We start from the raw sequence: 22,865 nt of genomic DNA on the forward strand, positions 1-22,865 counted from the left end.
AAAAAAAAAAAAACCCTGTTAAAATCCTCTGCTCAGTGTGCAGTTGTGGCAAAACAAAAGAAAACAAAAATCATTTTCAGAATTATTAGGAAAGCAATGGAAAACAAAATAGAGAATATCATAATTTTGCTGTAGTGCTCCATGGTTGTGAGTATTGTGTGTGGTTGTGCTCATCACATCTTAAAAAGAGATAGTGGAACTAGAAAAGGTATAGAGAAGGACAACCAAAAAGATGAAGGGGATGGAATGACTCCACTATAAGGAAAGTCTAAAGGGATTGTTGAGAAGATATTTAATAGAGGTATATTAAATCATTAGTGGAATGAGTGAAAACAAAAAGGGGGTTTATATTTTTTTTAAGTACAAAGGCTAGGGAACATGCCATGGAATTACATTTGAAACAAATCGGAGAAAATATGCACAATTAAGCGTTGGACTTTGTTGCCTGCATTGTGGGAAAAGCTTAAAAACTGGTTTGGGTATATTTCTTGAGGAAAAAAGCTATAAACTGTTACCATAACAAGGTAGACTTGGGGGAAGCCATTATTCTGCCAGGTACTTGTGACATAGAAACAGGATACTAGTCTTCATGGACCTTTGGTTTTGCCCAGTATGGCAGAGCAAAATAGCTCATCCGGTCTGCCCAGTAAGGTGGTTAGGGTTGTAACTTCCACTCTGCAGATTACTCCACTTTCCTTCTTAAAAGTGCAAGAAGTTGTTTCACTGCTATTTTGAGCTGAAGTGTTTAATGTTTAGTTTCCATCTTTTTATCATTAGAGATCCTCTATGTATTTCACTCTCGTTTTTGGAATTCCATCATTGTTTTTGTTTGTACTACTTTTTCTGAGTGATAAAAGATCACCCTACAGAGATGCCCAGTCAAGCTAAGGAGTAATAGATTTTAATAGATTAAAAATCAGCAGGGTTAAGACTGGGGAGATTAGGGAACGTTTTACTAGTGCAAACCATAATTTTTTAGAATACTAAATAACTTCAAAGTCAAATTGATGCAGTATTTGAAGGGCAGTGATAAGAGTATGATGTAATTAATGCTAGAGAAATGTGCTGAATTTCGAGCTTTTGCTATTTGTCACGCTTGAGGTTAGGAAAATATTTTCTTGCATCTGAACATTCTAGGACAGGTTTTTACATTTCATTTGGATTACTCTATAGAGGGAGGCATAAAGCAGTGCGAAGGTTGGATTTGGTGGGCCCTGTGTTCTTGTTTCAACACCCTCAACTTTACACTGTAATTGTATTCAATGTAACTGTATTCAATAATTGTGTTGTATATCTTAATTTGAAATCTAATTCTCGGCATTAGTGTGCTGATCTCCTCATGCTTTTTAAATTCTGGACATTTTAAACCTTCATCTTGAACTTTGTATCCTGTTGTCTTTTAAGATGGCCCAGCAGATGCACCAGTTAGTAATGGAGCTACTACAAGTATAGGAGCCTTAAATGATGATTTAGACATATTTGGCCCCATGATTTCAAACCCTTTGCCAGCATCCACTGCACCAGTAAGCCAGGTAAGATTTGTAATACAATAAAACTGTGTCATGTTCTGTTCTTTCCTTTTTTTTACTCCTCAGTTATGCCTCTGGTGCCTATTATTGTTTTGTTTGCCTTCTCCCCCCCCCCCCCCCCCCCCCCCTCCATGTCTTTATAAGATTGCTTTCTGTTCTCTTTTCTGGAGATTGTAAACCGTTTTGATGTGTATGAATGAAGAGCAGTCTATCAAACACTGGGCAAATAAAAAAAACCTAAATAAATATGTTTAACCATATGTTTATCTTTTCATAGGGCGTGTTGCAACCATAGAGGTTTGAACCTCCATTAGCTTAGTGACCAAATATTGAATTTTTCCAAGTGTCTATTATTATTAGAAGGGATATTAGTTATTTGTACATTTTTTTAAACATTCTAGAACTTATTTGACAGGTCCTGGATAAGGTATTTGGAGCATGCAGGGCATATTCAGGGAAGTAACGTACTGCCCGGATCTGTACAACCAGCCAGAACAGGTCTTCCAAACTCCTTGCCACTGAAGTTTCTTCAGGAGCTATTGGAACACCCTTACCCTATCTACCTCTATATCCTTTAATGACAGGATGTAATTCAAGAATTGGGTGTCTCACCTTAGAACAGTGGTGAAATAACTTTTTGCATTTCAGAGAAAACATGGGGAGGAACCTGCATAGAGTGGCAGTTAAAACCCTTACCACCTTAGTAGGCAGTTAAGATAGGCCATTTTGATTTCTATTTTTGTTACTTCTGTTAAAGTGTACTCTTCTCTTCAAAAACCAATACCTGCATAAACTGGTCAGTTTATAAGGTGCCATCATTCTTTTTGCTCCTACAGATTAACATGGCTACCCCTGTGGAATTTTCACCATGAAAATTGCTATTTGGTTTTATTTTTTACCTTGGTTTCCACATTTGCTTCAGTTCACTTTCACGTTTTCAGTCCTTTTCTATTCATCCACCTTCTCCCTTGGTGGTTAGTCTGTTATACGTCTCCTATGCAATTATATTTCTCAACCATATTTACACGTTGGTCACCAACTTTATTATCACAATTTCATGCATAGCATCTTAATATTCATTGAATTTCCATGTTATATTACATACTTTTTGTATAATTTTTATTAATTTCATGCACCTTTGTAATTTAAATTTTCATTTTGTACTGGAATTTTATTTTGTAGTGGTATTTTATTTCATATTGTAACCATCATATGTTCGTTTGTCTTTTAATATACTGCTTGTGTTTTTTTGTATGAGGCACTATTTCCTCTAAGCTGAGTGTGAGTTCTCCAAGAGCATTACTGCCAGTGTGGAGTGGTGCTTCAATATTGTGTTTTCAGTCTCTAGAGACGGGCAGGTTCCCAGGAGTCCTGCCCCTCACTATTGAAAATGTGAAAATAAAACTGCTGACCCCTACTGACAGGCCTTTAGGTGGAGGATTCCCACTCAGCTTAGAGAGAACAGTGGTATGAGGACTCCTGAGGAAGGCTTTGTAGCCGAAACACGGCCTGTGTTGGGTCCATTGCTTGTTTACTTTTAATCTTTGCTTGGAATCCAATAAGGATTTGCTGCAGTCATCCTGGTCCACCTGTGTGGTCATTCCCACCATTCTTTTGTTCCTAGTGGTTTTTCTGTGGGAGTGTAGTGGTGATCTTTGTTTCTATAGGAAAACAATCTAGTTCAATTTATCAGGGAAGTCAGAGTATATTAATTGCCTATTTATACCATTTGATATACTGCCTTTCTAACACAATAGAATCAAAGCACTTTACATAATTATCCAGTATATAAAAAACATAGATGCATACATATGATAAAATATAAAAGCTGCTAATATCTGACAGAGAGACGACAATCCTATACCAGTGTATGTCTGCACACATCCCCCAGTTACTGCAGCTCTAATATAGTTAGCATTAAAAAAAAAAAAATAAGTCTAAGTCCCGTTTTAAAACATTCAAAATGTGATTCCATCTGAAGGTGTTGTAGAAGAGACTTCCACAGTGAGGGTGCTAGAAAGAAAACAAAGCTAATTCCCCTGTAGAATCTAGCCTTGTCCACAGTAAGAACGGAATGACCAGTATCAAAACCGTCTGGTCATTCCATTCATGATCTGGAATGTGGAGATGAGCAGCTTTGTGATACCACTGAGCTGCCTTGCCCTTGATTAGTACATGCGTCCCTACTCAGGTTTATTTTGGTAACTCCCTTTCCCCTCCTTTTGTGTGTCTTCATTTTTATTCAATATTTAATGTTCTCTTGATTTATTGGGTTTTGTAAACCACTTTGTTGTCTATTGATGATTTGGCAGTATAACAAATTTTCAGATAAATAAATACCCGTTAGATGCAGTTCTTCATTCTCCTTCTTGTATTCCTTGTCGTCAGACTACTGAATTCTGATAAATCTATTTTGGAGTTGCCATTTCTGTGCTGATTGTATCATCAGCAAATATCAGATCTTGTACCTTTTAGTCTTTCCAACCTATAAGCTTGTCAGTGTTTGACTTAATAAATGGGTTCATCTTGTTCTGAGCTGAACCATCAGGGGTCATAGCTGGACCTCATTCCAAATCCCTTAATCATTTCTCTTCTATATGCCTGGAAATTATGGCAAGGTGGTCTTGGTTCCTAATTATATAGTTTGAAACATAATATGTCACATGAGTCAGTTCTCTCTAAAGAAAATAAAAAGAAGCTAAAATCTCAGGGATATCAGAGCACTGTCTTTGGTTGATACTGAACATTTGAAAGTTTTTGTGCCATTGTCAGCTATTATATCTGTATGTAAATTTCTGTATCTAAGCATCATGAAATGTCTGATTTATTTTTTGTTTTTTTATTGTTTACATTTAGAGACATGTTTCCTTTATATTTCAGATGTCCCTTGTTAATTTCAGCTTACTAAAGCATTGATGGTTTGTTCTTTGGCTATAAGAAATACTATTTGTGCTGAAGTTCCCTTTTGATTCCTGTACTTCCAGAGGGAATGAGATTATTAGAAAATATTCCAATGAAGCAGTACAAAAATTGATCTTTGCCAGATGTTTATGCCCCTAGTTTGTCCTGATATCGAACACTGCACATGCTTACTGTGGTTTCCCTGCCTTCTGGTGTAGGGTTCTAAAGTCACAGAAACAACTTTTGTATGATTGACCAAGAATAATCAGGATCATGCATAGGAAAACTAGGCAGCTAATACACTTTGCAGTTCAGAGCAGGATGTGCCTGAAGTACTTCACTGCAAGCTCATTATAATTCAGCTTTTCTGCTATTTAGCCTCCCATGCAGTTTTTCATTCAGCTATGATTAGCAATATATTATTGATTATTGTTTTAAATTCACCAGCCCTGTGAAACAGCTTTTTTCTATGGCTTCCTGTCCAGCCTCAAGTTGGACTGAGCCACTAGACTTTCAAGTTTTGTGTAGTATCTGTAGCAGTAGCACATAAACCTTTTCAAGGATGCTTGTTCAAAGTGTATTCTTCAGTTGTTTCATTTTTACTTCCTGGCATTTTGGAAGAGTATGCCAAAATGTTAAATACAGTTGATATTAGTTCTGAAACCTCATGTAGAGTAATTTGTGATAATGTATTTATATTGAGGAAGGCAATTAAGCATGATGACATTTTCAATAGAGTTTGAAATTCAGGTTCAGTAATCAGTTTTGTGTTTGGAGACTAAAGCAATCTTTCATCACAGCTGAACTCGAATTTGTTTACGTTGTACACATACCCCGGATCTTTAGAATATCAGTGCCTCTCTTGTCAGTAACATAAACCTTTAATCAAATTTGGATTTTTAGATTTAATTAACGTTTCCAAATTCAAACTCATTGGTGAGTTAAATTCCGTTATAGTAGGTATTCTACTTGCCCCAGAAGGCTTGCACTCTAAGGTATATGTGATGTATTGAAAGGTGATATGACTTGACATACTGAGTGAAGAAGAATTTGAACCCTGTCTAACTTGGTGCTCAGCCTGCTTCTGTAGCCACCAGGTTAGTCTCCCCTCCCCCCTTAAAAGAAAATTGTACTAAATATAGGAGTTCAAATCATTAATGCATGGTTCCCCTTTTGTCTTCTCTTTGAAGATTAAAAGGCAGCTGTAGAGGGTAGAAAGTTGCTTACAAAATTTATTCTTGGTTACCTTTTTCCAAAATTGGACTGACATGGTGCAGGTAGAGCTCTCAAAAGCTAGACACAAATATATTATATCTCAGTAGCATAATAATATTCTGTTTCTTAATTTCTGACCTCTATTTATTTTTTTTATTAACATATTTTTAGAAATATTCCAATTTTGTAAGATTGTGTAATTCCTCTAAGAAATGGGTATTTGAAAGTGTGAACATACTATATGTTGTATCTTTGATCTGTCAGTGCAGTGAGACCCCCCTGGACTTCATAAGCTGCTTCAGATCTCTTTGGTATTCTTGAGTAGTCTTGTAACTAATGTAGAAATAAGGCCAGAAGTTTAAAATACAAATTCCATTTCAGTTTTCCACATGATTTATACTTAACAAAATATTGAAGTATATGAAATACTTTGATTTACAATTTTATCTCTGTTTGGAGCCAAGACATGCATTCTGTTACAGAATAAAATATCTTTATTTTCTTGTCACAGGCTTTGTTACAAAGAAACCACTTATGAAAAAGATAGCTAAAACTACAGGGCCTGATATTCAAAACAATTTAACTGGGCAGTTGAATCACGCAGAGTGGGTTAGGCGGGGATATTCAGCGGCACTTAACCAAACAGTGCCATTGAATATCCCTTCCAACCACTGTGGTACTGTCTGTGTCGGAGTCTGGGCAGAGCCAAGAGTTATGCAGGAACTGGCAATGTTCAGTGCCAGTGCCTGCATTGTTATCCAAGCAAGTAGGACTGCATAAATAGCAGGCCTATCTTCGCCCACTTAGATATGTAGGTAGAGCACTGAATATCAGCCATACCTATATAACTTCTGGATACCACTGCTGACCCAGATGTTGCCTGGATATGGCCCAGTACTGAATATGTAGTCAAATTAGCCAGCTGCAGAGGTGGTCAAGAGAAGAAATGGAAGAACAACCAAGTCATGACCAAATGCTTTTTCCCCTAAGAGTAAGCTAGACCCTGCTGTGCCTGCTTGAGGCTATCTGTTAATGTTGTAGTACAAGGTTTAAAACTAGGGGGGGAAAGAGTATGGAGACTAGTTGATAAAGTTTGGGTTTTTTTTATATTTTTATTCTATCAGTGCCTACGGTTCCTCCTTTAAACTCCAATCTTTAAGTTCTCAAAGCACAGAGCAAAATAATGTTCAGTTACCAGAGAAATGTGCTCTCAGACCCTTCACCCAGATGATCTTACAGAACCCTAAGATTTGGGGGTTTAAATGAGGATGTCAACCACAGGATCTCGCTTTACACAGACATTGTTTTAATTTACTTTATTAATTCAGATTACTCTGTCTCTAAATTGTTGCGAGTCATTGAAATGTATAAATCTGAAGTTTTCACCCTTGGGCCCAGAGTTAGTGTTCCAGTGATTCTAGCCAGATTTGAATGAGCTTGGGTACATCAGCATTTGACTAATACCTGATTGTGGGAGCTGTATTAGGCTCAGTTCAGAAATTAGAGGCAGACCTTCAAAGCTGGAAAGTTATGCTTGCTATCCTGATTGGCGAGAGTCTTTCTACAAACAATGTGTTATATCTGTTGCAGCATTTGCCTTGTAACGTCCCCTCAGCCTGTCCTCTCTGGTCTGCATGGTGAAATGTACCATTTGTTTGGCAAAATAGGGTCCCAAGGATTAAACTATGCACTCCAGAACTGAAACAAAATGGTACGTGACCCTGGAAGTGGAAGGAGTTACAAATCCCAGGAACAGGAGGAACTAGAACTCAAAATCCCCAAAGCTGTAGGACCAGAAATCACTGCGAAGTAAAAGTGGTGGCAGTCTGTGACTCCCTTCTGAAGGGTGTAGAGGCATCCTTCTGCCAAGTAGACATGAAGTCCAGGGAGGGGGGAGGAGTCTGCCTTGTTTCAAGATACAAAATGTTATGGAGAGTTTGCCAAAACTCATCAACTCTGTTACCCTATGGTCCTCATCCTTGTTGACAGGAATGATAGCGACATCATAGCTCTAGAAGAGAAGGTGAAGCACATAGGTTTGCAGCTGGTATTTTCATCAGTCAGGCTAAAGGAATCATTGATTTGATATACTGCCTTTCTGTGGTATAACCAAAGCTAAAACTGAAAAGCTTATATCCTGGAGATAAATGCATGGCTGTGTGGATATGTCATTGAAATTGATTCACCTTCCTGAAGCATGGGGTGATTTTCCAAGGGCTGCTAAGCAGAAATGGTGTCTGCCTATCAAAGAAGAGGAAAAGTGTCTTCCACCCACAGATTGGCTAACCTACTGAGGAGGGCCTTAAAATAAGATTAATAAGGATGAGTGAACAAAGGCATCAGGTAAGTGAAACCTTAAACAGTTGTTCTATGTCCCTTTATATATCTAGACAGGTGTGTATACTAAGGCCCATAGTATGGGAAATGAATTTCCAGATCTAGAGACTGTAATGGAAGAGACTGACTTCTATATAGTGGCAGTTATGGAGACTTAGTGCATAGATTAGCATGACTGAGATGTGATTATACTGGGCCATAATCTATTCAAGAAGGACAAGGTAGAAAGGAAGGATGCAGGAAAGGCTGTATGTGTAAAGAAAATAGTTTCCTTAGTTCCAGTTGTCTCAGTCTCTTGGCCTTTTACATGGAGCGGACGAAGCCCTTCAGACAGTCCGCCCAGTTTGTTTCTTTCGATCCCAACAAGAGGGGAGTTGCCATTGGAAAAAGCACAATCTCCAGTTGGCTAGCAGTTTGCATTTCCTTCACTTATGCCCAAGCTGGGCTGTCTTTAGAGGGCCATGTCACAGCTCATAATGTTAGAGCCATGGCGGCGTCAGTGGCTCACTTAAAGTCAGCCTCCATTGAGGAGATTTGCAAGGCTGCAACGTGGTCTTCAGTCCACACATTCACATCTCACTACTGCCTTCAGCAGGATACCCGACGCGACAGTCAGTTTGGGCAGTCAGTGCTGCAGAATCTGTTCGGGGTTTAGAATCCAACTCCACCCCCCCCAGACCCATTTTGTTCTGTTCCAGGCTGCACTCTCAGTTAGTTATTTATGGTTTCAGGTCAATCTATGTTATGTCCTCGCCGTTGCGAGGCCCAATTGACCAATGTTCATTGTTTTGAGTGAGCCTGGGTGCTAGGGATACCCCACATGTTCGAACAAGCAGCCTGCTTGTCCTCGGAGAAAGGGAATTCTCCGAGGACAGCAAGCTGATTGTTCTCACAAATCCGCCCTCTTCCCCTTTGGAGTTGTTCTTGTTGTTTGTTGCTTCTATGCCTTTTGATTAAACTGAGGAAGCACGCTCAGGCGGGAAGTCATCCGCGCATGCGCGGTACATGCGATTCACGCGCTAGAAGACTCTAGCAAAACTTTGTTTTATTTTGCTAACAAAATGCCGATTCCTGGGCCGAAGCGGACGTCAACCCACATATGAGAACAATCAGCTTCTGTCCTCGGAGAATACCTGTTACAGGTAAGTATCTTCGCTTTATTGACAATTAGTGCTCATTATTGTTAAGTGCTGAACAACGCTGATTGGGTTGTTAAGCCAATTAAGTTATGCTCGTTGTTATAGACTATGCATGGATTTTGACGCAGAACACTAGATGTGATATATAGAATCCAGTGGTAACTGCCTAATATAGAAATTCAGCGCCTTAATTGCCAAATGCCTTCCATACCCATTCTCCACTCATGACACTCCCTCTGACATAATTACTGCTTAACACCCAGTTTACCCTGTGTTAACTGCAAAAAATACTGAAAAACACCTTAATGCAACTCTGTGCTAGCAGTTAACACAGGGTAAACCAGGTGTTAAGTGCATAACACAGTTGAGTAAGAAGGCCCCTAAGGGCAGTATATCAAATACAAGAATAAACTAAACTTAGGGCCCTGTTTACAAAGCTGCGTTATAGAAACGTTAGCGTCTTTAACATGCGTTAACCGTTTCCGTGTGTTAACCATGTACGTGCCAACAATATCCCTATAGGCGCTCACACGATCATCATGCGCGCTATTTGTAGGCACGTTAAAAACGGTAATGCACCTTAGTAAGCAGGGCTCTAAATCTTTAAATTAAAAAGATGCTTTCTCATGTCATTTAGATTCATCCAAGGGAAATCTTGCCTCACAAATCTGCTACATTTCTTTAAAGGGGGTGAGTAAACATGTGAATAAAGGTGAACCAGTTGATATTGTGTATTTGGATTTTCAGAAGGCATTTGGCAGAGTATCTTATGAATGATTCCTAAGAAAGTCATGGGATAGGAGGTAGTGTCCTATGGTGGATTAAGAACTATTTAAAAGATAGAAAGCAAAGTAGGATTAAATGGTCAATATCCTCATTGGATAGGGTTAAATAGTGTGTTTTCCCAGGGATCTGTGGTGGGGCTGCAGCTTTTTAACGTATTTATAAATGATCTAGAGATGGTAATAATGTGTGAGGTGATTGAATTTGCTGATGGCACGAAGTTATTCAAAGTTGTTAAATTACAAGAAAATTGTAAAAATTGTTTGAGGACCTTGCGAGACTGGAAACTGGGCATCCAAATGATAGATGACATTTAACATGAGCAAGCACAAATTGATGCATTTAGGGAAGAGGAACCCAAACTGTAGCTCCACAATGCAAGGTTGCGCATTAGTAGTCACTGCCCAGGAAAAGGATTTAAGAGTCATCGTTGGTGATACATTGAAACCCTCTGCTCGATGTGTAGCGGTGGCTAAGAAAGCAAATAGAATGTTAGGAATTATTAGGAAAGGAATGTAGAACAAAACTGAGAATATTATAATGTCTTTGCATTGCTCCATAGTTCAGCCACACCTTTAATTTTGTGTGCAGTTTTGGCTACCACATCTCAAAAAAGGTATAGCGGAATTAGAAAAGGTACAAAAAGGGTGACAAAAACGATAAAGGGGGTGGGGTAACTGCCCTATGAGGAAAATCTAAAGAGGCTAGGATTTGGGTTTTTTTTGACACACAAACCAGGTTTGTGCATTTGAAAGACAAAAGCCAGTGCACAAGACTTGCTGTAGTGAAATCTTGTGATAAAGCCCTAATTGATAATGGTGACAGATATTAACATGCCTGAAGAAGCCTGTTTATTCACTCAAATGAGGTATTTCTTAGTATGTTTTTCATGTCTAGTTTTATGCAAGTGTGTGTGTGTTGACCCTTTTTTCACAGAGTACATCCACTAAACCCACCGCAGCCCCTTCATCTACAGCATCTGGAGATCTTGATCTGTTTACAGAGCAAACAGCAAAGTCAGAGGAGTCTGCAAAGAAGCAGCTTTCAAAGGACTCCATCTTATCACTTTATGGCACAGGAACCATGCCACAGCAAAATGCTCCCGGTATATAATTTTTAAACATTTTTCTGAAGTCATCATGTGCACACATCATATTGAAGGAGTATTCCTACAGCAAAATTTCTGTTCTTAGTTTGTTTAATATGTTAGCAGGCATATAATACCATGAGGGCAATTCTATAACTAGGCACCTCCCTTTAGGCGCCCCAAGGCTGCGCAGTAGAAACCCATTCTATAATGGAACCAAGGTTCTGTTATAGAATACTATCATAACCTGATATCAGTGTACCTAACCTTTAGGCACTCACACTTAAGCCAGCCATAGTGCTAGTTTAACTGTGAGCACTTAAATGGGGCAGACACACACATAAAATTATAGTATGTTATAAGTTATGTGGATAAGTGGGAGCCCCACCTATGTCCCACTCATGCTCTGCCCATGTGTCTGCCTCCTGCAATTAACCTGCTTCGTAAGTGGGTATTTGCAGAATAGTGCTTACACATCCTACTAGCACTAATGCAGATATGTGTACATACATGCATAAATGCTAGTATTCTAAACATACATACACACCATGGGCACATAAATATTAGTGCCCAGTTTATAGGATTGCCCTTCATGTGCATCATGAGGCAATGCTAGGTCTTTAACTTTCAGGTTAATTTATATACAGTACCTGAAGCATTACAGATGTTTTAAAACACTTTTAAACACGATACTGAAAAAGTATTTTGTAGTAGAATTGTTTGAAGTTTATGCAGTGAGACACTTTCTATGTAAACAGTGGAATGTATAATGTATTGCTTAGCATAAAATACTGATGTTTTCTCTGCCGTTACTTCCAGACCATTGATAAAATCTATATCTGCTACATATTGAGCTAATTTACCCCCCTGTTTACTAAGCCACGCAGGCAACCACTAGCGTGGCTTAGTAAACAGGGGGGTTAGTTTTGGACATGCCTGATATTGGACTTTATTGTGCTTTATTCATAGTTAAACATATGTATATTACAATTTTCTTTTCTCATTTCTCAAATGTAGGTATGTTCATGGCATCTTCTGTGCCATTTCCTTCACAACCTTCGGCTAATTTTCCAAGTTTTCCACCCATGGGAGTACCTATACCACCAGCTCCAGGAATGATGGGGAATGTGATGGGACAGAGCACAGGCATGATGGTGAACATGGGAGTTCCCAATGGTTTTGTAGGAAATGTTCAAGCTGGTGTGATGGGACTTCCTCCAAATATGATTGGATCACAAGCAGGAATGGTTGGAAGTATGAGTCCAACACCAAATAAGTATGGCATGCAGCAAAGCCAGCAGGCCCCTTGGAATCTCTCCCAGGTATGTATCATTCACACTCTTGTTCTTATTCTTTCTTATGTAGCTTGGCATGATCAGAGTTAATTATGGAGGAATGTCTGGCGTTTCTATGCCAGCCTAGTACAGACAGGATGCAGAGCCATAATTGCCAAATCCAGTCATCAAAAATCTCATGTGCTGAGCCATGATGTGTGCTCACATTAAAGGCCACAAATGCATACACCTGAATAAATCTGTAACTCGAATGACTGTTCTGTATTTGCAGAGCAGGACAGCATCTGTGGTGGACTGTACTAGACTAGTGAGCAAATCCTTTCACACTCTCTATAACTACTTGGACGACTGAGTTAACAGAATAAACCGTGGTAATGTTCTGTGGAAGTTTACTGTGATGAGTGTTCATGGAATCATGATAACTAATTACGACCTTAGGTAGTCACTATAAGTTAAAAAAAAAAAAAAAAGAATGTATTCCACTCTTTTCTCCTTTAAGTAATAGAGCAAAGTTTCCCAAACTGTGGGTCAGGACATCAAATGGGATCACAAAGCCCACATTTGGGGTCACAACTTGGGTGGGCTATCTATTGATGGGTCATTATTTTGTACTTCTGGTGGTGGTGGAGGGGGGATTATACAATATTATTTGGCTGCTATGATGGGATCATGGCCACAGAAAGATTAGGAAACACTGTAAGAGATATCATGCACAGACATAGAAGAAATTCTGTCCACATCTGTGTAACTAGATACAGTGGGGGAAATAAGTATTTGATCCCTTGCTGATTTTGTAAGTTTGCCCACTGACAAAGACATGAGCAGCCCATAATTGAAGGGTAGGTTATTGGTAACAGTGAGAGATAGCACATCACAAATTAAATCCGGAAAATCACATTGTGGAAAGTATATGAATTTATTTGCATTCTGCAGAGGGAAATAAGTATTTGATCCCCCACCAACCAGTAAGAGATCTGGCCCCTACAGACCAGGTAGATGCTCCAAATCAACTCGTTACCTGCATGACAGACAGCTGTCGGCAATGGTCACCTGTATGAAAGACACCTGTCCACAGACTCAGTGAATCAGTCAGACTCTAACCTCTACAAAATGGCCAAGAGCAAGGAGCTGTCTAAGGATGTCAGGGACAAGATCATACACCTGCACAAGGCTGGAATGGGCTACAAAACCATCAGTAAGACGCTGGGCGAGAAGGAGACAACTGTTGGTGCCATAGTAAGAAAATGGAAGAAGTACAAAATGACTGTCAATCGACAAAGATCTGGGGCTCCACGCAAAATCTCACCTCGTGGGGTATCCTTGATCATGAGGAAGGTTAGAAATCAGCCTACAACTACAAGGGGGGAACTTGTCAATGATCTCAAGGCAGCTGGGACCACTGTCACCACGAAAACCATTGGTAACACATTACGACATAACGGATTGCAATCCTGCAGTGCCCGCAAGGTCCCCCTGCTCCGGAAGGCACATGTGACGGCCCGTCTGAAGTTTGCCAGTGAACACCTGGATGATGCCGAGAGTGATTGGGAGAAGGTGCTGTGGTCAGATGAGACAAAAATTGAGCTCTTTGGCATGAACTCAACTCGCCGTGTTTGGAGGAAGAGAAATGCTGCCTATGACCCAAAGAACACCGTCCCCACTGTCAAGCATGGAGGTGGAAATGTTATGTTTTGGGGGTGTTTCTCTGCTAAGGGCACAGGACTACTTCACCGCATCAATGGGAGAATGGATGGGGCCATGTACCGTACAATTCTGAGTGACAACCTCCTTCCCTCCGCCAGGGCCTTAAAAATGGGTCGTGGCTGGGTCTTCCAGCACGACAATGACCCAAAACATACAGCCAAGGCAACAAAGGAGTGGCTCAGGAAGAAGCACATTAGGGTCATGGAGTGGCCTAGCCAGTCACCAGACCTTAATCCCATTGAAAACTTATGGAGGGAGCTGAAACTGCGAGTTGCCAAGCGACAGCCCAGAACTCTTAATGATTTAGAGATGATCTGCAAAGAGGAGTGGACCAAAATTCCTCCTGACATGTGTGCAAACCTCATCATCAACTACAGAAGACGTCTGACCGCTGTGCTTGCCAACAAGGGTTTTGCCACCAAGTATTAGGTCTTGTTTGCCAGAGGGATTAAATACTTATTTCCCTCTGCAGAATGCAAATAAATTCATATACTTTCCACAATGTGATTTTCCGGATTTAATTTGTGATGTGCTATCTCTCACTGTTACCAATAACCTACCCTTCAATTATGGGCTGCTCATGTCTTTGTCAGTGGGCAAACTTACAAAATCAGCAAGGGATCAAATACTTATTTCCCCCACTGTATGTGTAGTCAGATTCAAGGAGAAATTACAAAAATTATAAGCTTCCCTTGACCTGTTCATGTTTATGGTTTTACTCTAGTTTTTTGTTGTTGTTTTTTTAATATCTAAAATAATCAAATCTCACTGGAATGGTAGTGATCTCCCTGCTTAATCTTTATTGGCTAATAAATGAGCATTAATAAGACAGATTTCTGCCTTTTCAAATGTATTGCTATAATTCATTCATGTAGCTTTCTAATTTAGATTGTGTATCTAAGATGTGAAAACTGAAGATTTAATCATCTTTGAGCATCTAATAAAAGTAATTCACATATACATTCACTTAATTTTAAGAACAGTCCATATGTGGCTCAGTTATTTTCCAGCTTCTCTGTTTTCTTAGTTGTTGTTATATACAAAGGAGCAGGAGTAGCCTAATAGTGCAGTGGTCTGAGAACCTGGAGAACTAGGTTCAATTCCCATTCGTCTACCCATTCCACTCCACTCATTATTTTATAGATCTCTATTTCTCCAAGCTGAAGAGCCCTGGCCACTTTGATAAAGGGGATGGGGTGACTTCCCTATGAGAAAAGGCTAAAGCAAATAGAATGTTAGGTATTATTAGGAAAGGAATGGAAAACAAAAATGAGGATGTTATAATGCCTTTGTATTGCTCCATGGTGTGACCACACCTCGAATATTGTGTGCAATTCTGGTTACTGCATCTCAAAAAAGATATAATGGAATTAGAAAAGGTACAGAGAAGGGGAATGAAAATAGCCTTTTCTCATAGGGAAGTCACCCCATCCCCTTTATCATTTTCATTCCCCTTCTCTGTACCTTTTCTAATTCCATTATATCTTTTTTGAGATGCAGTAACCAGAATTGCACACAATATTCGAGGTGTGGTCACACCATGGAGCAATACAAAGGCATTATAACATCCTCATTTTTGTTTTCCATTCCTTTCCTAATAATACCTAACATTATATTTGCTTTCTCATCCGCCGTACACTGAGAAGAGGGTTTCAATGTGTCATTAACAATGACACCTAGATCCCTTTCCCGGTCGGTGACTCCTAATGTGGAACCTTGCATTTCGTAGCTGTAGTTCAGGTTCCTCTTTCCCACATGCATCACTTTGCACTTGCTCACATTAAACATCATCTGCCATTTGAATGCCCAGTCTCCCAGTCTTGTAAGGTCCATTTGTAATTTTTCACAATCCTCTTGCAATTTAACAACTTTGATTAACTTTGTGTTGTCAGCAAATTTAATTACTTCAGTATTTACTCCCATCTCTAGATCATTTATAAATATGTTAAAAAAAACAGCGGTCCAAGCACAGACCCCTGTGGAACCCCACTATCTGCCCTTCTCCATTGAAAATACTGACCATTTAACCCTACTCTCTGTTTTCTGTCTTTTAACCAGTTTTTAATCCACAATAGAACACTACCTCCTATCCCATGACTCTCCAATTTCCTCTGGAGTCTTTCATGACGTACTTTGTCAAATACCTTTTGGAAATCCAGATACACAATATCGACTGACCCACCTTTATCCACATGTTTGTTCACCCCTTCAAAGAAATGTAATAGATTGGTGAGGCAAGATTTTCCTTCACTAAATCCATGTTGGCTTTGTCTCATTAATCCATCCTTTTAATATGCTCTTTAATTTTGTTCTTTATAATAGTCTCTACCATTTTGCCCGGCACCGACGTCAGGCTTACCAGTAAAAGTTTGTCAGGAGTCGACGTTTTAGTGCTGAATCCTGATGTGCATTGCTCATTTCTCTTTTTCTACTGTCCATGAATTACATATTCTTGAGTTTGGAGCACCATAAATATGAACTGTTTCCTGATGTCTCAAAGGTTTCTACACAGGCTGCCATATGAGAAACCTGAGTGTGATTCCCTAGATTTTGACTTCCCCTGACTTACTGGAATGGGGGATTTTAGAAAGCCAGAATTCACGGTTTGTGGGAGAAAAATTGCCAACTCACAATGCCAACAACAGTGACCACAGTCTGTAATTAGGACTGCTGCTGTAATGGCTGGGTTAGATGAAAGAGGAGGGGGAGTATTAAAAATTAGGAAAATAGACCAGTCTATAGGCTCAGTGCAGACATACTTTCAGTTCCTTGGTCAGATCTTTTGCTTCATGGGTTGGTTAGGGTTAGTTATGCTTTGCAGGCAGTGTTCACAGCCCATACTGGGATTGGATCATGGTCACTACATAGTGGCAACGTTTGTTTGGCTCAAGTAATTGATTGTGTGGCCACCTGCTGAGGACTGTGATGATTTTGGAGAAGATAGAAAATCCCTGAGAGAGTTATAAATGAGGGCTTATGGCACCAGATCATAGTTTATAATTGATCTGGAAGCCTAATGATGATGAAATTGGTAGATTAAAAAAATTGGGGAAAAGCACCAAATATTTGAGTAAAGGTTTTTGTGGTACTTTAATCTGAATAGAAACTGGGTCTGATTGACTAGAAAGTGTGAAGAAGCAGAAGGAAAGATATAGATCAAAAACAAACACAAAAAAATCATCCTAAAATGATAATACACTAATATGCTCATTTTCAAAGCACTTAGCCTCCCAAAGTTCCATAGACACCTATGGAACTTAGCCTCCCAAAGTGCTTTGAAAATATGCCTATAAGTTTTCAGTCACAGGTCCTTTAATCAGATGTAATCACTGATAATAAGATGTATAGGTGCTCATTTTCAAAGCACATAGACTTAACAAAGTTATGTGGAGGGGTATTTTCGATGACATCTAAGTCCAACTTTGGACGTTTTACAAAAAATGTCCAAAATCTGAATAGGAAAGAAGGTCATTTTCAGAAAAGAAAAAGTCTTTTTTTTTTTTTTTCCAAAAGTACTGTTTTGAAAAAGGTTTTGTGATTTGGACATTTTGTGTTTTGGTCCATTTTCGAGAAGAAAAGGTCCAAGTGCAAAACGCACAATGTCATGCCATTGGGATGTAGGAGGAGCCAGCATTTTTGTAGACATCCCAGGAAAGCAATGGGGCACCCTAGGGGGCACTGCAGTGAACTTCTTAAAATTCTCCTAGGTACATATCTCACCATTACTCTCTAATCTTGTCTGTTGAGCCCCCTCAAAAAACCCACTACCCCCAACTGTACACCACTACCATAGCCCTTACGGGTGAAGGGGGCACCTATATATGGGTACAGTGGGTTTCTGGTGAGTTTTGGAGGGCTTACAGTTTCTTCCACAAGTGTAACAGGTAGGGGACGATGTATGGGCCTGGGTCCACCTGTCTACAGTGCACTGCACCTACTACTTGACTACTCCAGGGACCCTGTATGCTGATGTAATGGAACTTTAGAGGCTGGCAAGTAATGTTTTAAATCACATTTTTGGAGGGTGGGAGGGGGTTAGTGACCACTGAGGGGAGTAAGGAGAGGTCATCCCTGATTCCCTCCAGTGGTCATCTGGTCATTTAGGGCACCTTTTTGTGTCTTACTCATTATCATAATCTCCTCTCATGGTTTCCAATATCATCTTTATGCTGATGACACCCAGCTTTATCTCTCCACACCTGACATCACTGCCGAAACCCAGGCCAAAGTATCGGCCTACTTATCCGACATTGCTCCCTGGATGTCCAACCGCCACTTGAAACTGAACATGCCCAAGACCGAGCTTATTGTCTTCCCTCCCAAACTCACTTCTCCTCTCCCTCCACTCTCTATCTCAGTTGATAACACCCTCATCGTCCCCGTCTCATCTGCCTGCAACCTCGGAGTCATCTTCGACTCCTCCCTCTCCTTCTCTGCGCATATCCAGCAGATAGCCAAGACCTGTCGCTTCTTCCTCTATAACATTAGCAAAATTTGCCCTTTCCACTCTGAGCACACCACCCGAACTCTCATCCACTCTCTCATTACCTCTCACCTTGACTACTGCAACCTACTCCTCACTGGCCTCCCACTTTGCCATCTATCCCCCCTTCAGTCCGTTCAGAACTCTGCTGCACGCCTTATCTTCCGCCTGGACCGATATACTCATATCACCCCTCTTCTCAAGTCACTTCACTGGCTTCCGATCAGGTACCGCATACAGTTCAAGCTCCTCCTATTAGCCTACAAATGCACTCAATCTGCAGCCCTTCCTTACCTCTCTACCCTCATCTCCCCTTACGTTCCTACCCGTAACCTCCGCTCTCAAGACAAATCCCTCCTTTCAGTACCCTTCTCCACCACCGCCAACTCCAGGCTCCGCCCTTTCTGCCTCGCCTCACCCCCATGCCTGGAATAAACTCCCTGAGCCCATACGCCAGGCCCCCTCCCTACCCATCTTCAAAGCCTTGCTCAAAGCCCAGCTCTTCAATGTCGCCTTCGGCACCTAACCACCATACCTCTATTCAGGAAATCTAGAGTGCTCCAACTTGACATTTTGCCCATTAGATTGTAAGCTATTTTGAGCAGGGACTGTCCTTTTTGTTAAACTGTACAGCGCTGCGTAACCCTAGTAGCACTCTAGAAATGTTAAGTAGTAGTAGTAGTATAAAAACAAGTCTAGCTCAAAACGTCCAAGTTTTAGTACTGGATGGTTTTGTTTTGTTCCATTATGGCTGAAAAACGTCCAAGTGTTAGGAATGCCCAGATCCCGCCCTTAACATGCCCCTGACACGCACCCTTGTGATTTGAATGCACTTCTGACGGACTTCATAGAAAAATGTCTAAAAATTGGCTTTGAAAATACCAGTTTGCCCATTTTTGTGAGAAAAACGTCCAAATGCAGATTTATGCCACTTTTTGAACGTTTTTCTCTTTTGAAAATGAGCTCCATAGTAACCTATATTATTTTGTTAGTCTATGTGCTTTGAAACTGAACCTCATAGTCTTTCCCCTGAAACTTATATGACCAGAGTACCTACTAATAAACAGCTGCTAATAAAGTAACAACCATGTAACGTACATAAGTCATGTTTAAGTCATTGTTATTCTCATCAGAACACTTGATGAGATTTAAGTAGTTATTTTAGCAATGAGCTAAGAATTTTAATGTTAATTTCTAATTTAGGGGCCTAATAAGGATTATGTAATAATATGCTAACACAAGCTGTTGGGGACATAAGCCCCATTTAATTTTAATGGGATCGTCCCATAATGAGCAACTTTGTTTCTTCACTGGTTAGTCTACCATGCAGCTGACATCCATGCAGTACACAGCAACATCGCCAATACATTCTTGTATGATCCAGTGTACAGAGCTAAATTCCAACATCCTATCCCTTTTGATCCAATAAATTACATCAAACAAACTAGCTTTACAAAAGCTATTGTTTATTTACAGTTAGATTGTCATGTTCTGTGTCCAGACTGTTTGGTGTTACTGCACCATAAGACTAACTTACCATTTAGAAATGTTCATATTTTTTTCAATATTAACAACTTTATTAACAGTAACATCGTGACAGAAATGAAATATTGTTTAATTTTTTTATTATTAATAAAGTTTAGGAATTTCTCTGGAAAGATAAAATGAATTTAGTAGAGAACTAATGAAAATCAGTGTCTTTAATATGTTTTTAGCTTATTGTGTAGAATTGTTTCATGTAGCTCATTGCTTTTACCAAGAAACACTTTCTGTACCTTGTTTCAAGAAAACTTCTCATGTTAAAGCTATAATATTAGAATAAAAAATTGCAAATGTTATTGACAGCTAAGTGTTGACAGGATGCTTTGAGCTTGATAGCTTGTAGGTGTATCTGTCGTTGACCTTCCACTGAGAGCCAAGCTCTTGAGATTTTTGTGCTTTACTGAAGACTAAATTACCTTGTGCATTTGCTTCACAGATGAATCAGCAAATGGCTGGGATGAATCTCAATAGTTCTGGCACCATGATGGGCTTTGGCCAGCCCACAAACACAGTGGGAGGATGGGCTGGAAACGCCACAGGTCAGACACTCAGCACACAACTGTGGAAATGAAAGCTGCTATTCCTCTGGAGCATCTACCTGACATTCCTTGTGCTTACAGGCATATAGTTCCCCCATTTTAACCATGTACATATTCTCCCTCTCATCCCCCAAATGTTCATATTAAGAAGTTATCCAATTGACCTTGTCAGTTAAATTTGATGTAGTGAAAAGCAGTTTGAGAACATTTATGTATTGCTGGCAGCTTTTCCATAGTATATAAATTTCATGAATCATATCTATAAAGAAGCTGCTTAGCCAACATGCACAGTCAATTCTCAATGAAATGGTAGATATAATGTTTTCATATAAGGGAAGTAAGAATCATGTTAGTTAATATCTCTAATAATATCAACCTGCCCCTCCTACCCCTCAAATTATCCAATAGTCCTCTAGAAGGTACTATATGAACAAATGTTTAATCATATAAATAGAATGTAAATGTATGACTGCACACTGTTTTCTAGTATATTAAATAGCTTTTGGTTTATTGTTCATGTCACTGTGATGTTATGCTGTGCTTCATTGAAAGCACAATTAGTGAAAGGAATATAAACCTGGATGTTACAATAAATTTGGGTTTAGTCTTTAAAATGGGTCAAGTATTCCTGTGATTTTAGCCTTCTGTGAACTAAATATGCAATTTGGCAATATACTTGTGTACATAGTGCTGTTATAGTGAATTTTTAATGCACTATATGCATACAGGGTAATTTAACAGTAATTGTGTCCTTGAAAGTATATCCAGGTTTATGACAGTAATTGTGTTTACATATTATGGTGCCTAGTATTGATAAGATGTTATTTCCCAATATTAAAAACGTAAATCCAGAGACCACTTTTTGTGTTTGTGTGTATTTCATATTTACTTAAAGGACCTAGTTTCGTAAAGAGAAACCTGATAATTGGATGACCAATCATTTTGTGTTCTGAAAGCTATTCATAAGTATATCAATTAGGAGACTGGGTACAAAATATACAAATATTTTTTTTAAATATTTCATAGCCAAAAATTGTATTTGGTTGCACAGAATCAGTTGAGACTTGCATGCAAAAAGAAATGAAGACAAAAGACATTTAAGTTGAACACCATCTGTTTTACCTATTAAGTTCTTATTTGCTTCTGACAAGAAGCTCTAGTTTGCAGAGAACAGTGGAGGGTATTGTGGAGAGCAAATTATCCAGTGCTTGAATGTCCTGCTCTCGGTAACCAAGGAGGCTGCCTCTTGTTACTTATATCCATTCTTGTACATTTGATGTAACAGCACATCTGGGTCATACCTCAATTTTAACTGTGTCCACATGGTATTTTGGTTCATTGGCTAGATTTACCTTCTCTGTTCGAGTGTGCCACACAAGAACCTAAAAAGAAAACCAAAATACTTTGCTTAAGCACCCTAGAAAGAGCATTTACAAGGAACTGATGTGATCATTGTAGGCTTAGTACCTTTGTACAGTTATCTGCTTTTGGCTCAAGTTCTTCCACCGTAGTTATCTGTTTAAGAAAATCGGACTCCTGCATTCCTGGCTGTGACCCCCGACGCTTGAATACAGCTTTAGGGTTTGCTAGGATCACTTGAAGGCTCACTGCAAATCCTTTGTAAAATAAATATTTAAAATAAAGGTTAAATTTAATTTTTGCAACTTGACTTGTGAGTTTGAATTTTTGTTTTCATTTTTAATGAACAAATGTTTTCTAAAAGTGTAACAGTACATTAAACAAAGATAGAATACCAAAATACAGAATGAAGCAGTGCCATTACACAAATGGTACTGTAAAAAGAAAACAAAAAGCTTGTAAATAATGCTCCATTATTTTCTATGAAAGCCATTAAAACCAGATTCTGTATATGTTGCCCACATAATTACGCACTAAATCAATTATTGGAGTTAATTGGCACTAATTAGGAGTTACGTGCTCATCTGCCCTACGCCCTATTCTGTAACTTTTACAGCTAAATTTCATAGTGTTCAACTCCAAAGGGGGTGGGGTCATGGGAGAGGCATTCCCAGAGATTAAGTGCGATGTTGTTGAATACTTGGATTTGCACACCCAACTGCCATCAGTTGAGCATGAATCAACTTGAATGGACCTAACAGTATTGGTGTGGGGACTTACTTTAAATATGATTTAATTATGTCCCAACCATCCACAATTCTATATATTTCACAGTTCAAACACACATATTCATCATATCTTCAACAGTACGTAGTATATACTTTTTTTTTTTTTTTAAAGAAACGGGGATCATCAGAATATTCAACAGCAGTTCCCATTTGGACACAGCGTC

General features: G+C 39.3%; 2 protein-coding genes across 3 annotated transcripts in view; one reads left to right on the forward strand and one right to left on the reverse strand.

Moving 5' to 3' along the window:
* Nucleotides 1-21,412, forward strand: part of SMAP1 (small ArfGAP 1) — a 384,385-nt gene extending 362,973 nt beyond the window's left edge. For both annotated transcript variants that reach the window (XM_030199008.1, XM_030199009.1), the window contains 4 exons: nt 1,405-1,532; nt 10,841-11,009; nt 12,009-12,313; nt 20,452-21,412. In XM_030199008.1, coding sequence (XP_030054868.1) covers nt 1,405-1,532; nt 10,841-11,009; nt 12,009-12,313; nt 20,452-20,586 — 737 coding nt within the window. In that variant the 3' untranslated portion in view covers nt 20,587-21,412. The remainder of the gene's footprint in view (nt 1-1,404; nt 1,533-10,840; nt 11,010-12,008; nt 12,314-20,451) is intronic.
* Nucleotides 21,413-21,652: 240 nt separating this feature from the next.
* The window catches only part of B3GAT2 (beta-1,3-glucuronyltransferase 2), a 134,247-nt gene continuing 133,034 nt past the window's right edge, over nt 21,653-22,865 (reverse strand). Inside the window, exons 3-4 of the mRNA XM_030199010.1 lie at nt 22,022-22,170; nt 21,653-21,936 (exon numbers count right to left, since the gene is read on the reverse strand). Of these exons, the coding sequence (XP_030054870.1) occupies nt 21,850-21,936; nt 22,022-22,170 (236 nt within the window). The 3' untranslated portion in view covers nt 21,653-21,849. The remainder of the gene's footprint in view (nt 21,937-22,021; nt 22,171-22,865) is intronic.

The sequence above is a fragment of the Microcaecilia unicolor genome, chromosome 3 (genome assembly GCF_901765095.1).
Source record: "Microcaecilia unicolor chromosome 3, aMicUni1.1, whole genome shotgun sequence".
Classification (NCBI taxonomy): Eukaryota; Metazoa; Chordata; class Amphibia; order Gymnophiona; family Siphonopidae; genus Microcaecilia; species Microcaecilia unicolor.